Consider the following 18,458-nt stretch of genomic DNA (forward strand, 5'->3'; position numbering starts at 1 on the left):
GCAATCGGGACACGGGGGTTGGTGGGCGTGGCTAGGCCACACCGGCGCGCACGCGCAGACCGCCGTCCGCCGTGGCCCTCGGGTTCGTCAGGTCCGGGGTTCGAGGGAGCGGCCGGCATCCAGCGTGCATCATGTCGGCGTCGGTGGTGTCCGTCATCTCGCGGTTCCTCGAAGAGTACTTGAGCTCCACTCCGCAGCGGCTGAAGCTGCTGGACGCCTATCTCCTTTACATCCTGTTGACCGGCGCGCTGCAGTTCGGTTACTGTCTCCTGGTGGGGACCTTCCCCTTCAATTCCTTCCTGTCCGGCTTCATCTCCTGCGTGGGCAGCTTCATCCTGGCGGGTAATGCTCTAGTGCTCTGCTAGTCGTCTGCTCGGCCGTCACGGCCCGGTCGGTACTTTGCAGCCGGCCTCGAAGTTACGTGGTCTGCAGGGATCTTTCCTTGGGATCCAGGAAATTGGGGCTCCGGAGCTGGAATTAGTAAGCAGAGCCTCTTGGCTCTCGGTGACCCACGGCACTGCTTAGTGATCTATGGAAAACCCCATTCCAACTTGCATGTAGCTTAAACAAGTTTAAAGTTGATCGACTTTGTTTTTTAAATTTATTTTTAGTTTTTAGTTTTTTGAGACAGGGTCTCCTTGGACCCCAGCTGGTCTGGAACTCGCTGTGTAGACCAGGTTGGCCTCAGCCTCACAGAGGTCCGCCTGCCATCACGTCTGGCTAAGTACTGTTTTTTTTTTTTTAATATATATTAATTTTTTTGCGTGCTTTTGTGTGTAGTGTATGTGTGAAGTGTGAATGCATGTTTGTGTGTGTGCATGTGTGCGTGCATGCACATGTGGAGACCACACATAAATGTCTGACATTTTCCTCTAATGTTCAACACCTTTTGATTTAGTTTTTGGAGACAGGGTTTCTCATTAAGCCCCAAGCTCACTGATTGGCTAGACTGGCTGGCTAAGGGTCTGGGGATCCCCCCCTCCCCCATTTTCAAATCTTTTAGATAGCAAGTAGTAAGTTAAGACTGGCTTCTAGTGAAGGGGATTCATGACAATTCATTGTTGCCACAGAAAGCTATCATTTACTTAACACCTATTTACCACCAACTCAAAGGCATTTTACAACTGAACTAAGTCCCTAAATCCCATGTTTCTGTTGTTGTTTTTGAGACAGTCTCACTATGCAGCCCTGGCTGGTCTGGAACTCACTCATAGACCAGGCTGGTCTGAAACTCGGAGATCTGCCTGTCTCTGCCTCCAGAGTCCTGGAATTAAAGGCATGCACCATCATGCCTGGCTGCATATTTCTTTGGACGTATTAAGTTTACCAAATTCTGCCTCTTGTGCTAGCCTAGATCATCACCTGGAAACTGGTTTTAATGGAAAATTTGAAATTTGGGTGCTTAGCCTCTATTCAAATTATTGAGAACATATTACCTGTAATTAAGAACTAGTATACCTGTTTGTGGTACTAGAGTTTGACTTTTCTGTGATGTTTTTTTTATCTTTTATTGTATTTATTTTATGTGTATGAGTGTATCGCCTGCATGTATGTGAGTGCACCCGTGTCGTGCAATGCCGCGGAGGTCAGAAGAGGGCTTCAGATTCCCCTGGAACTGGAGGTCAGAAGAGGGCTTCAGATTCCCCTGGAACTGGAGTTAAGGATGGTTTGTAGCAGCCATGTGGGTGCTGGGAATTGAACCTGGGTCCTCTGTAAGAGCAGTCAGTGCTCTTAACCGTTGAGCCATCTCTCCAGCCTCTTTGTGATGATTTTTATTGGAAGAGAGCAGAGGGGGCCAGCTTGATGGAGAAGAGATTGTAGGAAATTATGTTGGAGGATTTTGGAGGATGAGGTGGTCCTGAATGTTAGAGTTTTGAGTGGCAGGCCTATTGCTATAGGCAATAGATCATCTGAGAATTAAACATGGGTCAGCAAGATGGCTCAGTGGGTAAAGGCACTTGCCACCAAGTCTGAGGTTCTGAGAAGGATCCCTGAGACCCCCTTCAGCAAATTGCCCCCTGACCATCACATGTGCTCTCACACACATACACAAGATAAATAATAATAAATAAAAATTAAAACAAAAACCAACCACAACAGCAACATGGTACTTTGTTTTGGAAGAAAAAAGTAGAGTGAAAATTGGCATAGGATGAATTGGAGGAGTGTGCTGTGATAAAGCACCATGACCAAAAGTGACGTACAGACGAAAATGTTTATTTTGGCTTACGGTTCCAGAGTGGTAAGAGTGGGGAGGCATGGCGGCAAGTGGCAGGCATGGCAGCAGGAGCAGGAAGCTGACAGATGGCCTCTTCAGTGGCAACAGAAGTGGGGCGAGGCTTTAGAACCCTCACAGCCCACCTCCAGTGATGTACTTCCTCCAGCAAGGCTGCACCTCCTACATCTCTCCAAACAGTGCCACCAGCTGGGGACCAAGTCTTCAAGTATTTGAGCCTGTGGGGAGCATTCTCATTCCAAGCAGCATGGAAGTCCTCTGGCCTGAGTCTCATCGTTCTTTCTGGCAGGTTATTCCTTTGAATACGTCAATGGTCTTTGCACATTGGTCAGTACATTTTAAATCAATTTAGAATGCTACTATTAAACTTAGAAAAATTATTTACTTATTTTTATTTTATGTGTATGAGTGTTTTGCCTGTGTGTCAGTGCACCACGTGTGTGCAGTGCCCATGGAACCCAGAAGAGGGTGTTGGGCCCTCTGGAACTGGAGCTAGGGATGGTTGTTAGCCACCACGTGGGTGCTGGGAACTGAACCCCCACTCCTCTGCAAGAGCAACCATGCTATTAACTGCTGAGTCCTAGCTGTTGTCAGACTTAAAGCTGGTTATCTGGCCTAATGCTGTAGATGCTCTCTTCTGTTCCTTGAGGCTGAGAGGCTCACCGTGGTCTTGAGAAGAAGCTTGAGGTAGAAAATTGCCACAGGAGACGGGGTGCTCAGCAGTGTGGTATAGAAGGTTTTAAAGGACCTTGGAGGGAGAATTGTTTTCTTCCACATTTCACACATCTCATCAGCTGACTTTATCTTAGAGTTGGCTGTCACTAGCAGAGGACAGCTGTCCCTTTTTCCAGTGCCGGCATTCGTTTCCATTTCCCTCTTCACCTAACTGAAATCTGCTCATTTCAAGTACTATTTAGAGAGGATAAGTGGAAAATAGTAAGTCTGTCCTTAAAATAAGTCTCGTTAAGTCTTACTAGGCAAGTACCCTACCAGCCAACTATGCCCGTAGCCTGTGAACCCAGTTTTAAGTCACTTTTCAACTTCAGTCTATTCTGTTTCCTAACCTGTGAAACAAGTTTTTGCCTTTTTGGAAAATACAGTTTTGGTCAGTAGGGGCTGGAGAGATGGCTCAGCAGTTAGAGCGCTGGCTGCTCTTCTAGAGGATGCATGCCTGGTTCCCAGCACCCACATGGCAGCCAACAATAGTTTGTAATTCCAGTTCTGGGGGATCTAAAACACCCTCTTCTGGCTTCTGCAGGTTTGCTCAACACAGGTATACTTCAGACAAAGCATTCATACACGTAAAAAAAAAAAAGTGGTTCAGTGGGTTAGAGTGCTTGCTGTGTAAGCATGAGGATCTGAGTTCAAATCCCCAGCATCCATTTAAAAAGCCAGGCATGACTGCGTGCTCCTGTATCCATACTGTCTGACTTCTTCCCACTTCCTTGTGCTGTACCCCTTTCATGTCGCGGCCAGCTCTTTCACCTGTTCACAGGAACCTGTCTTCTCTTGCTGGCCGAGCGGCTACGTTCCTGGAGCTATCCTTGCCTCTTCATCTCTGTTGGATCACCCTCATCTTTCGAACGTGCCCTAGTATGGTCTTAGTTAAAAAAAATTCGTTTGACCCCAGACACTCCTTAGCAACCATCTATTTCTTCACCATCATAGACGTTCTTGAAAGAATAGTTTCTATTTGGGCTTTATTTCCATTTACTCCTCAAGGTGCTCAAGGTGGTGATCTATCCCCACCATTTCCTCAGATGACATATGGCCTGTTGTCAGATCAGTGGTCATTTGCTTACCTTGTCTGACTGCTCAGCAGCACTTGGCGTTGAACCCTGTGTGCTGCTCCCTCCTGAGTAGAGTACTGGGTTCTTAGTGCTTCCGATGGTCTCATTTCCTTCTCACCTGCTGGCTGCCCCCCCACTGTGCTGGGCCTTCTCGGCCTGAGCATGGCCCCATGCCTTCATTTTGCATTTCCACATGCTACTTACACTTTTAGTTTGGCCCTGTCTCCTGAGTTGTAAATTAGTAAATCCAGTTCCTGACTTGCCCTCTCTGCTTGATGTCTGCTCTCTCGTTCCCATTTCTGTGTCCCCAAAGGAGCTTTCCTTGCCTGCCATCAACTCTGATATCTAGGTGGTCTCCCTGACCCCGTAATTTCTTTTAGCTCCCATATCCGTTCTATCTGCAAGCTTTGTCTTCTCCAAAATGTACCTTGCATCTGTCCATTCTTCCTACCTTAACCCTGAGCTCTTTGGTCCCCAAGTAGTTATCTTTAGTCCTAAACACATTGCTGTTCTAGCAGCCTTAAACATGTTAGTTATGTTTGTCACTCAGCGACTTAAAGCCTTGAGTTGCTGTTTCATTGCTCTGAGAACATTGCCTCCAAACGCTCTTCCTAGCTTACACAGACAGCCTCTGGGGTTTGTCTTCTGCGATCACTGATATCTGGATAGTCCAGTGTTAATCCTAAGACATATCAAGACTTTTTATAAAACTATCTTGATTGCTCTATGCCCAGATACTGATCTTAAGCAGTATTTTTATTTTTATTTTTATTATTATTGGTCTTTTTGAGACAGGGTCTTCCTGTAGCTCCAGCTAGCCTGGAACTCACTGTGTGGACCAGGCTGACCTTGAACTCACAGAGATCTGCCTGCCTCTGCAGGGATCAAAGGCATGTGCCACCACACCCGGCTTAAGCAGTATTTTTTGAAAAATGACTACTGGATAAAAAAATACCTTTCTAATCAGTATTTTTATTTGGTTTTATTTTCTACATAGCATACATCACTGCCCAGAATTTCCTTGTTTATTGGCTGAGTTATAATTTGTAACACGTAAGAGTGTTCTGTGCCATATTCCCAGTGCCTGGAATGATACCTTGTAGTAGATGCTCAGCAAGTATTTTGCTGAACAAGTGAGCATTTAAGGACTTAGATTAAATTAGAACTGCTAAAGGGGAGCTGGCTGTCCTAGGAGGGAGGGAGTAGTAAATTCCCATCTTTGGGAGTGCTCAGTGCTGAAGGTCCCATTGGTGGAGCTTTTTGAGCAGGCAAATTTCTTTGCCTTTTTTTGTTCTGGTGCAGCTGAGGATTGTGGCACGTTTATCAGTAACGCAGGCTCTGGAGGCTTGTATTTTCCTGGGGTGGCTTATCAGAACCCAGAAATGTTACGTATACTTGGGAAAACTTCCCAGATTATCCTTGGAGCCTCCCCCAGCATCCCTATCCTGCCACTTCCTAATGACCTCGGAGGAGCTTTCCATCCTTGTGGGGGCCCTGAGTTTTACAGTTAATGAATTCACTTGACTGATGGGTGGTCATTGTAAGGTTAGCATGGGTCCAGGACCTTATCCAGCATCACGTTTCTCTTCCTCTCACACTTTACACCATTTACTTGTAATAGTTCTGTATCTATTTCTCTAGAATTTTTTGGTAGATTCTTACTAAAAGAAGTGATAAAATGTATAAAATAACACACATACACACACACATTAATAGTTATATAGAAGTTGGAAGTTTTAAACAGAAATGTGGAGCTTGAGGCAATAGCTCAGTTGGTAAAGTGATTGCTATATAAAAGAGAACTTGGGTTCAGGTCCCCAGAACTCACTTAAAAGCTGGGCAAACTGCACATCTGTAACCCAAGTATGGGGAGGGGCAGACAAAGATGGGTGGCTCCTTGCAGCTCATTGGCCAGCTACTCCAGCCCAATTCATGAGCTTCAGGTTCACTGAAGAGACTCTGCTTAAAAAAATAAGGTAGACAGCAATTGAGGAAGACCCTGATGGCCTCCACACATACACAAGCACATGTACACACACCCTCTGCACATTTGCACACATGGACATATGTATACCACATACAACACCACAGACACATACATTAACAAAGGAGCTATGAAAAAAAAAAGCTGTGGAATGTGACAATTCTTTTGGCTTTTTTTTAACTTGGTAAAAGGTAAGCGTAGAGCAGCTTTACTTTCGCTGTACAGAGAATTTACCCTGTTCTGAATGATTGCATAGAATTTCACTGCAGGTTCATAGTATGGTTTAATGAATCCCCTTGATGACATTTGGACTGGTTTGGTTTTGTTTTCTCCAATTTTACGAACATGTCATTAGAGTGTTTCCTTGACAAGACTCAGTAGTCAAAAGATAAAAGCGTTTTAAATACTCCGTAGTATTGCCACTTGTCATCTTAGAGAGATGTGCTGATCTGTACTCTGCAGTGCAGAGTCCCCCTCACTTCCGTGGCTGTCCTTTGTAAGTTGAAGGATCTGTGTGCCTGGAAAGATCAGTGGACTTACTTGGCTCATTTGCTTAATCACGAGGAAAACTGGGCCTATGGCTGAGCTCCAGAGAGCAGACTGAGAGCTCTCTAGCCTTTGAATGGGTCTTTCTTGGTTTGTGCTGGAATGTATGCTAGCCTGAAGCAGGTGGAACCATTTATCACAGCCACAAAGGTGTCTCAGCAAAGTGTTCCCCTAGAGCTCCTTGACAACTCACTGGTAATATGCCTTCTTAGGGACGTTCAGGTATGAAATGGAGAGAGTTCCACATAAGGGACTGCTAGAACTTCAGCAAATATAGTTTATCTACAGCCATGAGGCCCTCATGAGTGAGGAGTGAGCATCTGTTCTCTCTGCAGTGTATATACTGTTCTACTAGAAAATGATTCATGGCTTGTTGCTTTGTCATTCAGCCCAGCTTGTTTCTGCTGGGTCTGTATTCCATCTGGGTATAATGAGAAGCCTTTGGATCAGTAGATAGAGGTCTTAGGCTTTGGGGTTAGATGTACATATGTATGTATGCACACATTTTTCGTGTGTGTGTTTGTGTGCGTGTGCGTGCATGTGTGTGCACACATACGCGGGCCACATGGAGGTCAGAGAACAATTCAGTGGGAGTTGGTTCTGTCCTTCCAGGGCTCAAACTCAGGTTGGTAGACTTTGTTAGCAAACTGTGCTCATTGAGCCATCTCATCAGCCCTATTTTTATGCTTGGGTTTTTGAGACAGGGTCCCATGTAGCTCAGCTTGGCCTTGAACTTGCCATGTAGTTGCAGATGACCTTGAACTGATCCTCTTGTATCCTCAAAACTGCTGGGTTACAGGCATGTATCACCGTGCCTGGTTTGGGGTGAGTTCTTTTTTGTTTTTGAGACAGGGTCTCCCTGTAGCCCCACCTGTCCTGGAACTCATTATGTAGACCAGGCTGGCCTTGAATTCACAGAGATCCTCCTGCCTCGGCCTCCTGAGTGCTGGGACTAAAGGCGTGCGCCACCACGGCCGGCTGAGGTGAGTTTTATAATTCTCTGACCTAACTGCTACCCAGATCAAATCCCATAGAAGGCGCCTTACCACCTCTCCTTGCATTAAAGTTAGAAACCATCTGACGTATACTACCTAGATTTTTGTACCTAATTTTCTTCTCTTTTTCTCTTTCTTCCTTTTTTTTTCCTTCTCTTTCTTTTCTTTCTCTTGAGATAGGGTCTCTATAGTCCAGGCTGACCTCACACTTGTGAGACTATAGGTGTGTGCTGATGGCCTGGATGTTTGCCTGTGTGTGTGTGTGTGTGTATGTGTAGTTATTTAGCAAGTGCTTTTTGTGTCTGGATTGTGTTGCCCAACATATCCTGAATTCATCTATGTTGTATATAGCAAAGGTCCTTTTCATCGCCATACAGTATTCTATGTTTACATATGCCTTAATTTATCCTTTGCACTGTTAGTAGACATTTAGATTGTTGCTGGCCCGGGGCAGTCGCAGGTGTCATTCATGTACATGTGTTTGGTGTATGCGCACATTCATTTTGTTAGAGTGGAATTATTGCGTGACAGGATGTACTTGTGTATTCCTTAACAATCCTTTGTTTTATACTTCTAGATACTGACTTTTGTGTTTTGTTTTCTTACCTAGTTTGCTTGAGAATACAGATCAACCCACAGAACAAAGCGGATTTCCAAGGCATCTCCCCAGAGCGGGCTTTTGCTGACTTCCTCTTTGCCAGCACCATCCTGCACCTTGTTGTCATGAACTTCGTTGGCTAAGTTGGTCTCATTTACTTATTTGAGGAATTGGAGACACGAATGTAAGTAATGAGCACAGCCCTTGCGTTGTTGATGTGAGCAGAGATTGGATCAGGCGGGTTCTGATTGTAATTGGTCCAGGTCCCATTCTGCTGGAAGATGCAGTAATGTTTCACTAATGAAAGTACCTTGGAATTTAAAATTTAAAAAAAAAAAAGTTTATTTATTTGTATTGCCTGCGTGTATGTGAGTGCACCCGTGTCATGCAATGCCACGGAGGTCAGAAGAGGGCTTCAGATTCCCCTGGAACTGGAGTTAAGGATGGTTTGTAGCAGCCATGTGGGTGCTGGGAATCGAACCCGGGTCCTCTGCAAGAGCAGTCAGTGCTCTTAACTGCTGAGCCATCTCTCCAGCCCCCTATTTATTTATTTTTTGAGGCAGGATCTCACTATATAGCCGAGGCTGGCCTCATACTTGCAAGCCTCCTACCTTAGCCTCCAGTGTGCTGGGATTACAGGTGTGCACCTAAAGATTTCTGAAGAAACATAAACTACAGGTTTTGCTTTTTTTAGATTTGTTCTTAAATGTTTTTCCAGTTTTGATTGCTGCTAACATTAAATGCTGGGCTGTTATTTCCCTGATAGGCATTCAGAGTAGCTTAAATGATGCGTGCTAAACTTAAATAGGTGGGAAAATTGGATTAATGTGGGAGAAGGCTTGAAACCAGATGTGATACCATTTGGTTCATTTGCCATACTCCCTTGTTTAGCAGTGAAGCCACCTCAGCCTTCAACTCCTGTGTAAAATGCTGTTGGAAGAGTCCAAGTGGAACTGGAGGCATTTTGATAGAAACTAAAGAACCCGTCCTCCCTTTGTGCCCCTGCACGGGAAGCGTGCCGGCTTCTCCCTTCCCACCCCCTGCATTTCCCTCCCATGTGGAGTCTTAAAGCTCTGATAAGAACATGCTTTCCAAAATGCATGTCAGTGCTGTTACTTTATGAGGAAATGGGCCCAGAATGTCACAGTGGCCCCGCCCAGCTGCAGTGGCCCCCCCTCCAGCTGCAGTGGCCCCGCCCAGCCGCAGTGGCCCCGCCCAGCCGCAGTGGCCCCGCCCAGCTGCAGTGACCCTGTCCAGTGATGCTCTTCCCCGTTCTTGTGCAGTTCCTTGGCTGGTGAGTGCAAGTGCTCTTTTCTTGGCCTTTGCACTGCACAGTTTCCAGGAGGTAAGAGAAGAGTCTTAGAGAATAATAGCCTCCTTGGGGGAAACGTGGCCCTGGACCAACCTCTTTCTGTCACTTCTTGGAAAATTACTGTTTTTGTGCTAAAACCATCAGAAATCAAATACAAGAATCGGAGCGACTGTTTACAAAGTATGTGTGGCAGTGTCACATTGAGTGCACGGTGAATGCACTTCATTTTCTGGTGTGAGTTGATCAATCACTTGAAATGGTACATAAATCTTTCCCTTTGATGCTGCCTTAAAGCAAGTCTGTTCAAGTAAAAATTTCATTTTTGGTAGTGGTAAGTTGGTGGAATGGTTTGTTCATTCAGAAACCTTGAGAACCATTCATTTTTCCATCCTAATACAGTTTTAGACCTTGGAGACCCGAGTGAGACGTGGACTGTCTTCCTGATCTGTGCCCTGCCCTCTCTCACCCCAGCCTTGTTACTGGGAATACAGAGAATAGTAAAATGTGGCCCTTGCCTTTAAAAGTGAACAGTCTAATTAATGAGGTCTTGTCTCAAAAATAAAAAAACAACAAAAAACCAAGGCTGGGATGTATTTAGCTGGTAGAGTGCTTGCCTAACATGCACGAAGTCCTGGGTTTGATCCCCAGCACTGTATAAACCAGGCATGCTGGTGCACGCCTGTCATTCTAGCACTTGGGAGATGGAGGCAAGAATCAGAAGTTCAAGTTCATCCTTATCTGCATAGTGAGTTGGAGGCCAGCCTGGGCCCTATGAGACTGTTTCAAGTAAGTAGAAGACCCATAAAGATACAGTTAAAATGCAGCACGGTTAGAGTGTTACCAGACATCAGAACAAAGTGCTGTGAGAGACTGAGATGCAAGTGAGTATTGTGGCCAGTGGATAACAGCTCTGACCACTTACAGCTGTTACCATGGGATACCTTGAGTGTAGCTGGGAACCAGCCTCCAGTGTTGACCTTCTCGGGCTTCCACATAGTGGGAGTGACTGAGGCTTCTGCAAAAACTGTTGGAAAAGTTGTAAATCTTCTTCTCATTGGCTCATTGTAGGGTTGTGAAGGTTTTTTCTAGATGAGTCACAGTGTACTTAGGAAGGGGACAGAGCACATTTCAGCAGTGTTCTTCTGAGGCTCAGGAAGATACCATATCTTGGAAGATTATTTCCTTAGTGCTGTCATGATTGGAAGAGGGCTTAGCTGCAAAGAACTTAGTATTTCCAAATTATGGCAAAACAGACAAAAAAGCAGGCTCAGCAGAAACTGTGCTGCAGAGCATATTAACAGCCGAGGCCACCTGCTCAGTTGGGAAGTACGGGCTCAGCATATAGCAGAATCTTCAATCCCAGATTGCAGTGTTAAATCATTTTACAGAAGGTAAAATGAAATGCTCTTCTCAGGGAGCTGCCAGCCTGTTCCTTCACTCGACATAGCCTACGCTGGCCTATGCTCAGTTTTGTTAATATATGTTTATTTACCCCATTATATGGTTTTAGTTCAGCTATATTTTTACTGTGCCAAAACATGTTAACAGTAGTTTCCAAGTGAGTTCTCAGTATTTATACTAACTCACAAGGCAGATGACAAAGTAGAGCACAGATAAAACCTCAGTGCTTTGGTGAAGCCCTTTATGTCAGTGTGGACTCTGTTCCCTATTCATATCTATGGGTTAGAGGGTAGGGTGCCTGAGCTCTATCTCATGTTGCTTCCTAACGTCATCCTTATTTTCTGATTGAGAGTTGAGTATTAAAATGTAATTTTGTATGATTCTGAGGGTGTGACTTAAAACCAGCAGCGGTGCAGATCAAAGGAAAACAGCAGAGCTAAAAGACCTGTACAGTTTACAGGTGGTAAGAAAGCTAACAGTGCTAACTGGGTGTTTTGCGTGTTTCTTGTTCAATATTTTATTTTCAAATAACGAAAAGATAAGCTTGCTGTTCCCATTTTATAGATCAAGTCCTGAGAGATTCAGAAAACTTTACAGGAAATCCTTTGTTTTTGTTTTGAGACAAGGTCCCATGTGGTCCAAGCTTGCTTCAAATTCAGAATGTAGTGAAGGGTGACTTGTGCCCTACCTCCTGCCTCTGTCTCCCAAGTCCTGCGATGACAAGTGTATACAGCCACGCAGAGATCTAGAACCAGAAGTAATAATCTAGTCTGATTCCAAAAAGAACAGTTTCTATACCTCAGTTTTTCCAGGATTGTTTACTGTGTACATCTGTAATGTTTGTTAATTGCAGAGTTAAAGAATGCACTTAAAAAAAGACATGCGCTTAAAAAGTGTGACCACACATGTCTATCAGCTCAGCACTCTGGAGGATGAGGCAGGAAAATTACAAGTTTGAGGCCAGCTTGGACTACTTAGCAGAACTTTGTCTCCAAACAAGCAGTCCTGGGGCTGGAGGGATGGCTAGGCTGTTAAGAGCTCTGGCTGCTCTTGCAGAGGACCCAGGTTCTATTCCCAGCATCCACGTGGTGGCTGATAACTGTCTCTAACTCTAGTTCCAGGGGAGTCCAGTACCTTCTTGGAGTCCAGTACCTTCTTCTGACCTCTGCAGGTGCACTTACACACATGTACACAATATACTTATACACTAAAATGAAAATAACAAGTATTTTTTAAAAAACAAACATACAGACAAAAAGGAAAAGCAGACAAAATTTTTTGTTGTTTTTTTTGAGACAGGGTCTCCCTGTAGGCCCAGCTGTCCTGGAACTCACTGTGTTGACCAGGCTGGCCTCAGTCTCACAGAGATCCGCCTGCCTCTGCCTCCCGAGTGCTGGGATTAAAGGTCTGTGCCACCATGCCCAGCTACAAACAAAAAATTTTGTTTTACTTATTTGCTCTCTGTCCTCACAAGATTCCTTTCCTTTCTTTTGTGTGAAAACTTAGAAAAGTAATGGCTAATAACACAAACACCCCTTTATTGTAGAATTGATGGATTTTGAACAGATTAAACATTTTAGGGTCAACTGAAGTTCCCTTTGAACGCTTCTGCACCCCCAGGTCATTTCTGGTAAGACTTAATTCCATGACAGTTCTGCTTAGGCAGGGCTGACCCCGTAATAAAGAGATCTGCTTGACACAGCCTCTTCCAAACATGAGGCTCTGTGGTCTCCTGAAAACATGTCCAAAGATGGCAGTCTGGGAACCCCATGTAGCAGCTGCTCTAACTGCTTTATGCTGGATGGCAATGCTGGTTATATTGTAGGCTTAATGTTTTGTAGAGTCTCTTAAGAATGAAAATATATAACTGGAAATTCCTGCTGTGCTTTGGAGCCCCTGGAATGCACGCATGCCTGAGGATTAGTTTTTGGTGCTTAGGCAGCAGTACGTTTTTCCATACGTGCATGACACAGAGACAAAGTAGGTTTGAGTTGTTAACAGTGTACAGGGGCTGGAGAGATGATGCAGTGGTTAAGGGCACTTGCTTCCTTTCAGAGGATGTAAATTCAGTTTCAGCACCCGTGTGCAACAGCTGACAACTCCTTTCACTCTAGCTTCAGGGATCTGTCAGCTTTTTCCTAAGGCCTCTGCTGGCATGACCCCACGTGCATACATACAAACACAAACACACAAATCTAAAAACAAATTCATAGACTTGTGTAGTTATTCTGATTTGCTTTTTTTCTGTTTGAGATTCTTTTCATAAGATGTCAGTGTATTTCGGGTTTCTTTTTCATTTTACACGTGTGCATGTGTGTGTGTTTTGGCACACATACTACAGCACACGTGGAGGGCAGGACAACCTGCAGATGTTGGTTCCCTTGGGTCATGGAGGTGGAGCTCTGGTTGTAAGGCTTGGTGGCAAGCACTGTTGTGTCCAGGGCATCTCACTGGCTCTGGAGCTTAAAAAGTTTGTTACTCTAACAATTTCATTCATGTGTACAGTGGATCTTGAGTCTGTCCACTGCTCTCCCATTCCTCCTTCCACTCCCCCAACACATTCCCCTCCCATCTTCATGTCTTTGTCTTTTAAAATTATTTATTTAATCAGTTTTTAATTTTTTTTGAGAATTTCACTAAATTTTTGTGTGTATGTGTGACCCACGGAGTCCAGTTAGTGTTGCCTAGACCGCCATGGATGTGGGACCATTGCCCTCAGCACGGGCGCCCTGCTGGCCCTAAGCTTACTCTCTAAGCTCTGCTGCCACCTAGTGGACCGTACGTGTCCTCTAGGAGGAGTTGTGTTTTGGTGAAGAAACCACTCATCTTGGTGATAAAACTAGTTTCTTTCTAGTCGTAGGAGGGCAGCAGAGGCTTAGGTGGGTAAATGCTGGGTCAGAGGTTGCTTCGCATCCTGACCAGAAGTGGGCAGTGCTGAGCTAGGAACAAGAGGGTCTGGGGCCCCAGCGTGACCCCAGGGTCTGTTACTCAGGCAAGACATGGGGACATAAACCCTTAGATTTCACAGGGCTTCCCTGTCTTGCCAGTTTCAGAGCTGCTGTTTTCATTTATGTTTGCTAAAACACATTAATTGATGACTTTTTTAATCAGTGGCTGAACCAGTTGGTCTCAGTGCTCAGATCCATAGTGAACATAGAGAAAGATCTAGGGTCCAAATGAACATTAAGTGCCCACACCAGTTGCTTAGCCCCCACCTCTCACATGCTGCATTTGCTATACTGCTTTGAAATGGTTCACTTGGTTCCTGTCCCCCACTGGACTACCAAGCTCCTGAGGGTACGGACCTTAGTGCTTACCACAGGGCTCAAGTCACAGTGCGCATTTGTGGAATGGGTGTTGAAATCATTTCAGCTGCAGGAAAAATAGCAACAGCACTAGTTACCTGGATCCTATGAGGTGTGGAAGACAAAGGCCAAGGAGATTGCTGAGAGGCCATGTGGTGTGGGAGCTGGCGACCAGTGGGAAGGCCTATGCTTCGTTCTGTTAGCCGAATGGACGAGGAAGTGTGCTCCTGCCTAGTTTCCCTATCTATACAGTGAGGGGCTTGGCCTCGCTAGTCACTGAAGCTCCTTGTTGCTGTTAACGTTTCATTAATGGAATTTATGATGGTCGCTGTGTTTTGTGGATCCTCGATTAGGCTTTGGTTTTTTTCTCCAGCTGTTGCTTTTTGTCCGTTTTCTCGCTGTCTGGTCACTGCAGGTGGAACATTTGAAGTATGATTGTTCATAACAAAATGCATAGTGTTTGTATAAGACCTTTACAAATTTGACCGTTTATAAGATGTTTTATAGTATCATGATACCAAATTTTCAGGCTTCCCCTGACCTTCCACATGTACCTTTCCCTACAATATGCCTACTTTATACCACTGACTCTGTGTTGGGGGTGCAGAGTAATATTCCTGCTTCCCACCTGAGGTAATTAAACCTTGGTGAATTTTAAGTTGACGTATCTAGTCCTTATTAGGAAGCGACTTGAGTGGGCACTTAGTAGTATACATTTGAATCCTAACCTTTATATTCATTGCTAGTTTGTTCAAGAACTTTGAATGATATATACATATGGATTTTCCTCTTAGGAGATTTTTATTAAATATGTTAAGCTTTCTTTTTTAAATGGGAAAATTTAAGAGTTCGTAAGAAAGGGTGAAGACCAATAATTTCAAGTGTTTCTGCAAAGTCGTGCATCCTTAATGTGGTCCAGGAGAGCTGTAGGAGACTGTAATCAGGAGACTTCCTGTAGTGAGAGTGACCCTACATCAGCACTTTCTTCTCCAGTTTGGAAATAGTCTAAGTCTGCACCACTCAGTACAGTAGCCACTAGTCACGTGATTGATATTGGTGGTTGGATACTTGAAATGTGACTCGGCAACTGAGGAACTGAAATATGTTTTTTGTTTTTATTTTTTTTTTAAAGATAGGGTCACATGAATCCTTGGCTGGCCTTGAACTTGGTATGGAAGAACCTCGAACTTCTGATCCTCCTGCCTACACTTTCCAAGTGCTGGGATTATAGGCATGTGGCATGGTTTTATGTGGTGCTGGAGATCAAACCCAGGGCTTCATGCATGCTATGTAAGCACTCTGCCAACTAAACTACACCCCCAGCCCTCAGTTTCATGTGATTTTAACTAAATTTACATGATCCTGTATAGCTACAGGTTGTTGGGTTGGACGTCATGGCTCTGGATAAATTTTCCAGCTTTCAGGTTATAGTGTCATCATTTCTAAAATGAGAGGATTCGCCTAGTTAGTTTCTGGGATGCCTTTCATTTTTAGAAGTATATGATCCATGCCTTGTCACATTATAGTGATTCATATTGAGCTTGGAATTTTTGCACGGTGGTCTTTGATTGACAGCACCTCCTATTTCAGTTTTAATTAGGTGATCAAAATCTAGGACTAGATGGATTTGAAGGAAACTCAGTATTTGATCATAACTGTCCAGCGTCTGAATAGAGGTGGTGCTGGAAAGTACACGTTCCACCCTGCCTGCCATTATCAGTTCCTGCTATGCAGAAAGTGGTTCTTTCTGTGTAAAGTCTTTGTGTTTTACCTTGCTTTCTTTTAAGATTATCAGAACAGGCTGATCAAATGGCACTGCTTTGTTCACCTGGGTGAAAGAGACAGAAGAAGTCCTATTGCCTTTTCTCAGTAGGTGTCTCCATTTTGCACGTCTTAGTATCAGGTGGAGATCTTATTAGTCAATTTTTGAAAACCTTTCTTCTGGTTAGCAGTTGAAACTATTTTTGAGTTGTTCAGTGGGCCCAGTTTGGGTGAGCTATTTGAAAAATCCCAAGACTTAGAGTATCAATCTGCTAAGTACATCTTCGCTGTTAAAAAAAGGGAGGTGATCTTTGTGAATAGGATTTTCTGAGGACTGTTATCAAAGAGATTTATTTTCATGAGCCCCCTTTCTCTCCACATGGACTGGGCTTAGAATCTTAGATTTAAGAATTTTAATATCATAAAATCTGGAAAATTCTATATTAAAGAAGAACTTTCATAATTGTAAGTGTATCAGGCTTTGTTTACTGAAATGGCCTTTAGGTTTTTCTACTATTTGGATGACCATTAGAACTATGTTATATTGGCTCATAGTCTGTGGCCAGAGAGTTTGCTCTAAAAATTTTGACAGGCTGGATGTGGGGGTGCACACACCTTTGATCCCAGCACTTGGGAGGCAGAGACAGGTGGATCTCTGAGTTCAAGGCCAGCCTTGTCATTTTAATGGTCCTCTTTGTTTTAACATTTTTGCTAGTTTTTACCCTTTTATATTATCTTATAATTCCAGTGATAACACGACTGTGTTGCAATTACATAGCTTTTCTTTGGAAGTATTCTGGCTCGAGGTCTAAAATCTATCCCTTAAAGCCCTGATGCTAGAATTTCTAGGTCACGTAAACTAATATACCAAATCAGGATGGTTCACTTTTCTTCACTGGGGCAGGAAGCCCAGTCTTCTGAAAGGCATTTCCAAACCCTCTTTAAGCTATGGCATATATAGAAGATTACAGTTTTTATGGCACACTGTGGGAAAATTGGAGCCCATACGATCAGGTTGTCAGATTTTGGCCATACCATGGCAGAGTTCACTGGGTGGGAAGCCTTCTGCCAGGTTCCGGGTAGGAACCTGAATCTTTCTGGGAGAGTGACAGTTTTTCTCTACTTTTTTGAGTTATTTTCTGAACTGGAAATTTGTGCTTTCTATTCTAACTATTCTAGATCCAAAAATAGCTTTTTGATAGAACTGTAACCCCCTCATCACAAGGAATTTTGGAGCCAGAAAGGGGGCTGATGTAGGCTTAGGACTGATGTAGAGTTATGGTGGAATTAACCATAGACTCCAGTGAGATGCCATCTTTCCCAGTTCCTTGTCGGTCTTGGCCTTGCTGAGCTTGGCATTTAGGTGTGAACATTAATTTTAGAGACATTACTCCCATAAAATATTCCATGAAAAATATTTGCCTCATTCCGGTTATTCTAGCCTGGCCTAAATGTTGCCCTGAGTTTAGGAGTCCTGTAGCTGTCTGATGGGTTGAAGTTTTGATGGAGAAATTTGGGACCTGACATTTGACCTTTCTGCTTCTTTCTTTCAGGTTCACTTTTGGTGTGCTTGGGTGAAAATTCTTGAGATGGCAGCTTGTTGGATATGTCGATTCTTCAGATTTGTGCTTAACTGTGACTCTGAGTAGGTGTGCCGTGGAGAGTCCAGAGAACGTCCTTCACTCTGTCAGACCAGCTTTGCAACCAGTGTGTGTTAACAGGAGCTCAGCCGTCCAGCAAGTGTAACCTTTTTCCAAAATAAAGAAGTTTCTATGTCGCTCTTCTCGATGCTTTTAATTTTTTTTTTTAACTTATTGGTATAAAAGATCCATTCTCCTCCTTCAGTTCTGTATGCTAATAAGCTCTTTATGAGCTTGTAACTTGCAACTGTGAACCTACATCTTTGTTTTCATTAAGTGTATTATAAGTTAGTGACCAAGGAGTGCTGACAGCCCTAGGTAATGGCAGTCCTGTGTCTTTTACTAGGTCGCTTACCCTTTACTAAGCTGTCTGGAATCGAGCCATTAATTGCTCCTAGAAACAGCACATGTGCTTTCACATTTACATTTGTTTCTAGTGCTCTGGTGAAAAGTGAAATGTGCATCCCTTAGGCGTGTGAGCCAAGTCTCCCTCTTTGTCTCGCTCTCTTGTGGTGTCTCCAAAGTCCCTTCACAAATCCTCTTGTTTTATTCTTGCAGTTTACATCAGGGGTTCCAGTTCATTAAATAGGTGAAGAAAATGAAGCTCAGATCTGTGCCTTAAGATCACACATCTAAATAAAACACCAAAGCTCACAGTCAGCACACAGCAAAGCTTGGGTAGAATGTAGGTCCACTGGCTGAAATCCCAGCACTTGTGTGTCATGTGCAGCTCTGCCTCCAGCTCACGTACAGTGGATTTGCCATATGTGGAAACAAGCCGGGTTGAGCTCCACTGTAGCTGAGTACTCAGAGGAGGTTTGCTCCAGATTCTCCAGTGTGGCTGCACATTAGCGTGGCCGGGGACTTCAAAATCCCATTGCCTGGGTCAC

The 18,458-nt window shown here is 44.1% G+C and overlaps 1 protein-coding gene across 1 annotated transcript; it reads left to right on the plus strand.

The window, feature by feature from the left end:
* Positions 1 to 60: 60 nt before the first annotated feature.
* On the plus strand, positions 61 to 17,705 carry Dad1 (defender against cell death 1). Its single transcript, XM_008839918.3, has 3 exons — positions 61 to 342; positions 8,162 to 8,333; positions 17,482 to 17,705. The coding sequence occupies exons 1-2, from the start codon at positions 132 to 134 to the stop codon at positions 8,290 to 8,292; spliced, it is 342 nt and encodes a 113-aa protein (XP_008838140.1). The 5' UTR covers positions 61 to 131; the 3' UTR covers positions 8,293 to 8,333; positions 17,482 to 17,705.
* Positions 17,706 to 18,458: the final 753 nt, after the last annotated feature.

This window comes from Nannospalax galili, unplaced genomic scaffold (genome assembly GCF_000622305.1).
Source record: "Nannospalax galili isolate Female #2095 unplaced genomic scaffold, S.galili_v1.0 scaffold1119, whole genome shotgun sequence".
Taxonomy (NCBI): domain Eukaryota; kingdom Metazoa; phylum Chordata; class Mammalia; order Rodentia; family Spalacidae; genus Nannospalax; species Nannospalax galili.

Coding starts and splice junctions, on each gene's coding strand:
- Dad1 (XM_008839918.3), top strand. CDS start 132: ATGTCGGCGTCGGTGGTGTCCGTCATCTCGCGGTTCCTCGAAGAGTAC. Junction 343..8,161: donor GGGCAGCTTCATCCTGGCGG/GTAATGCTCTAG, acceptor TTTCTTACCTAG/TTTGCTTGAGAATACAGATC.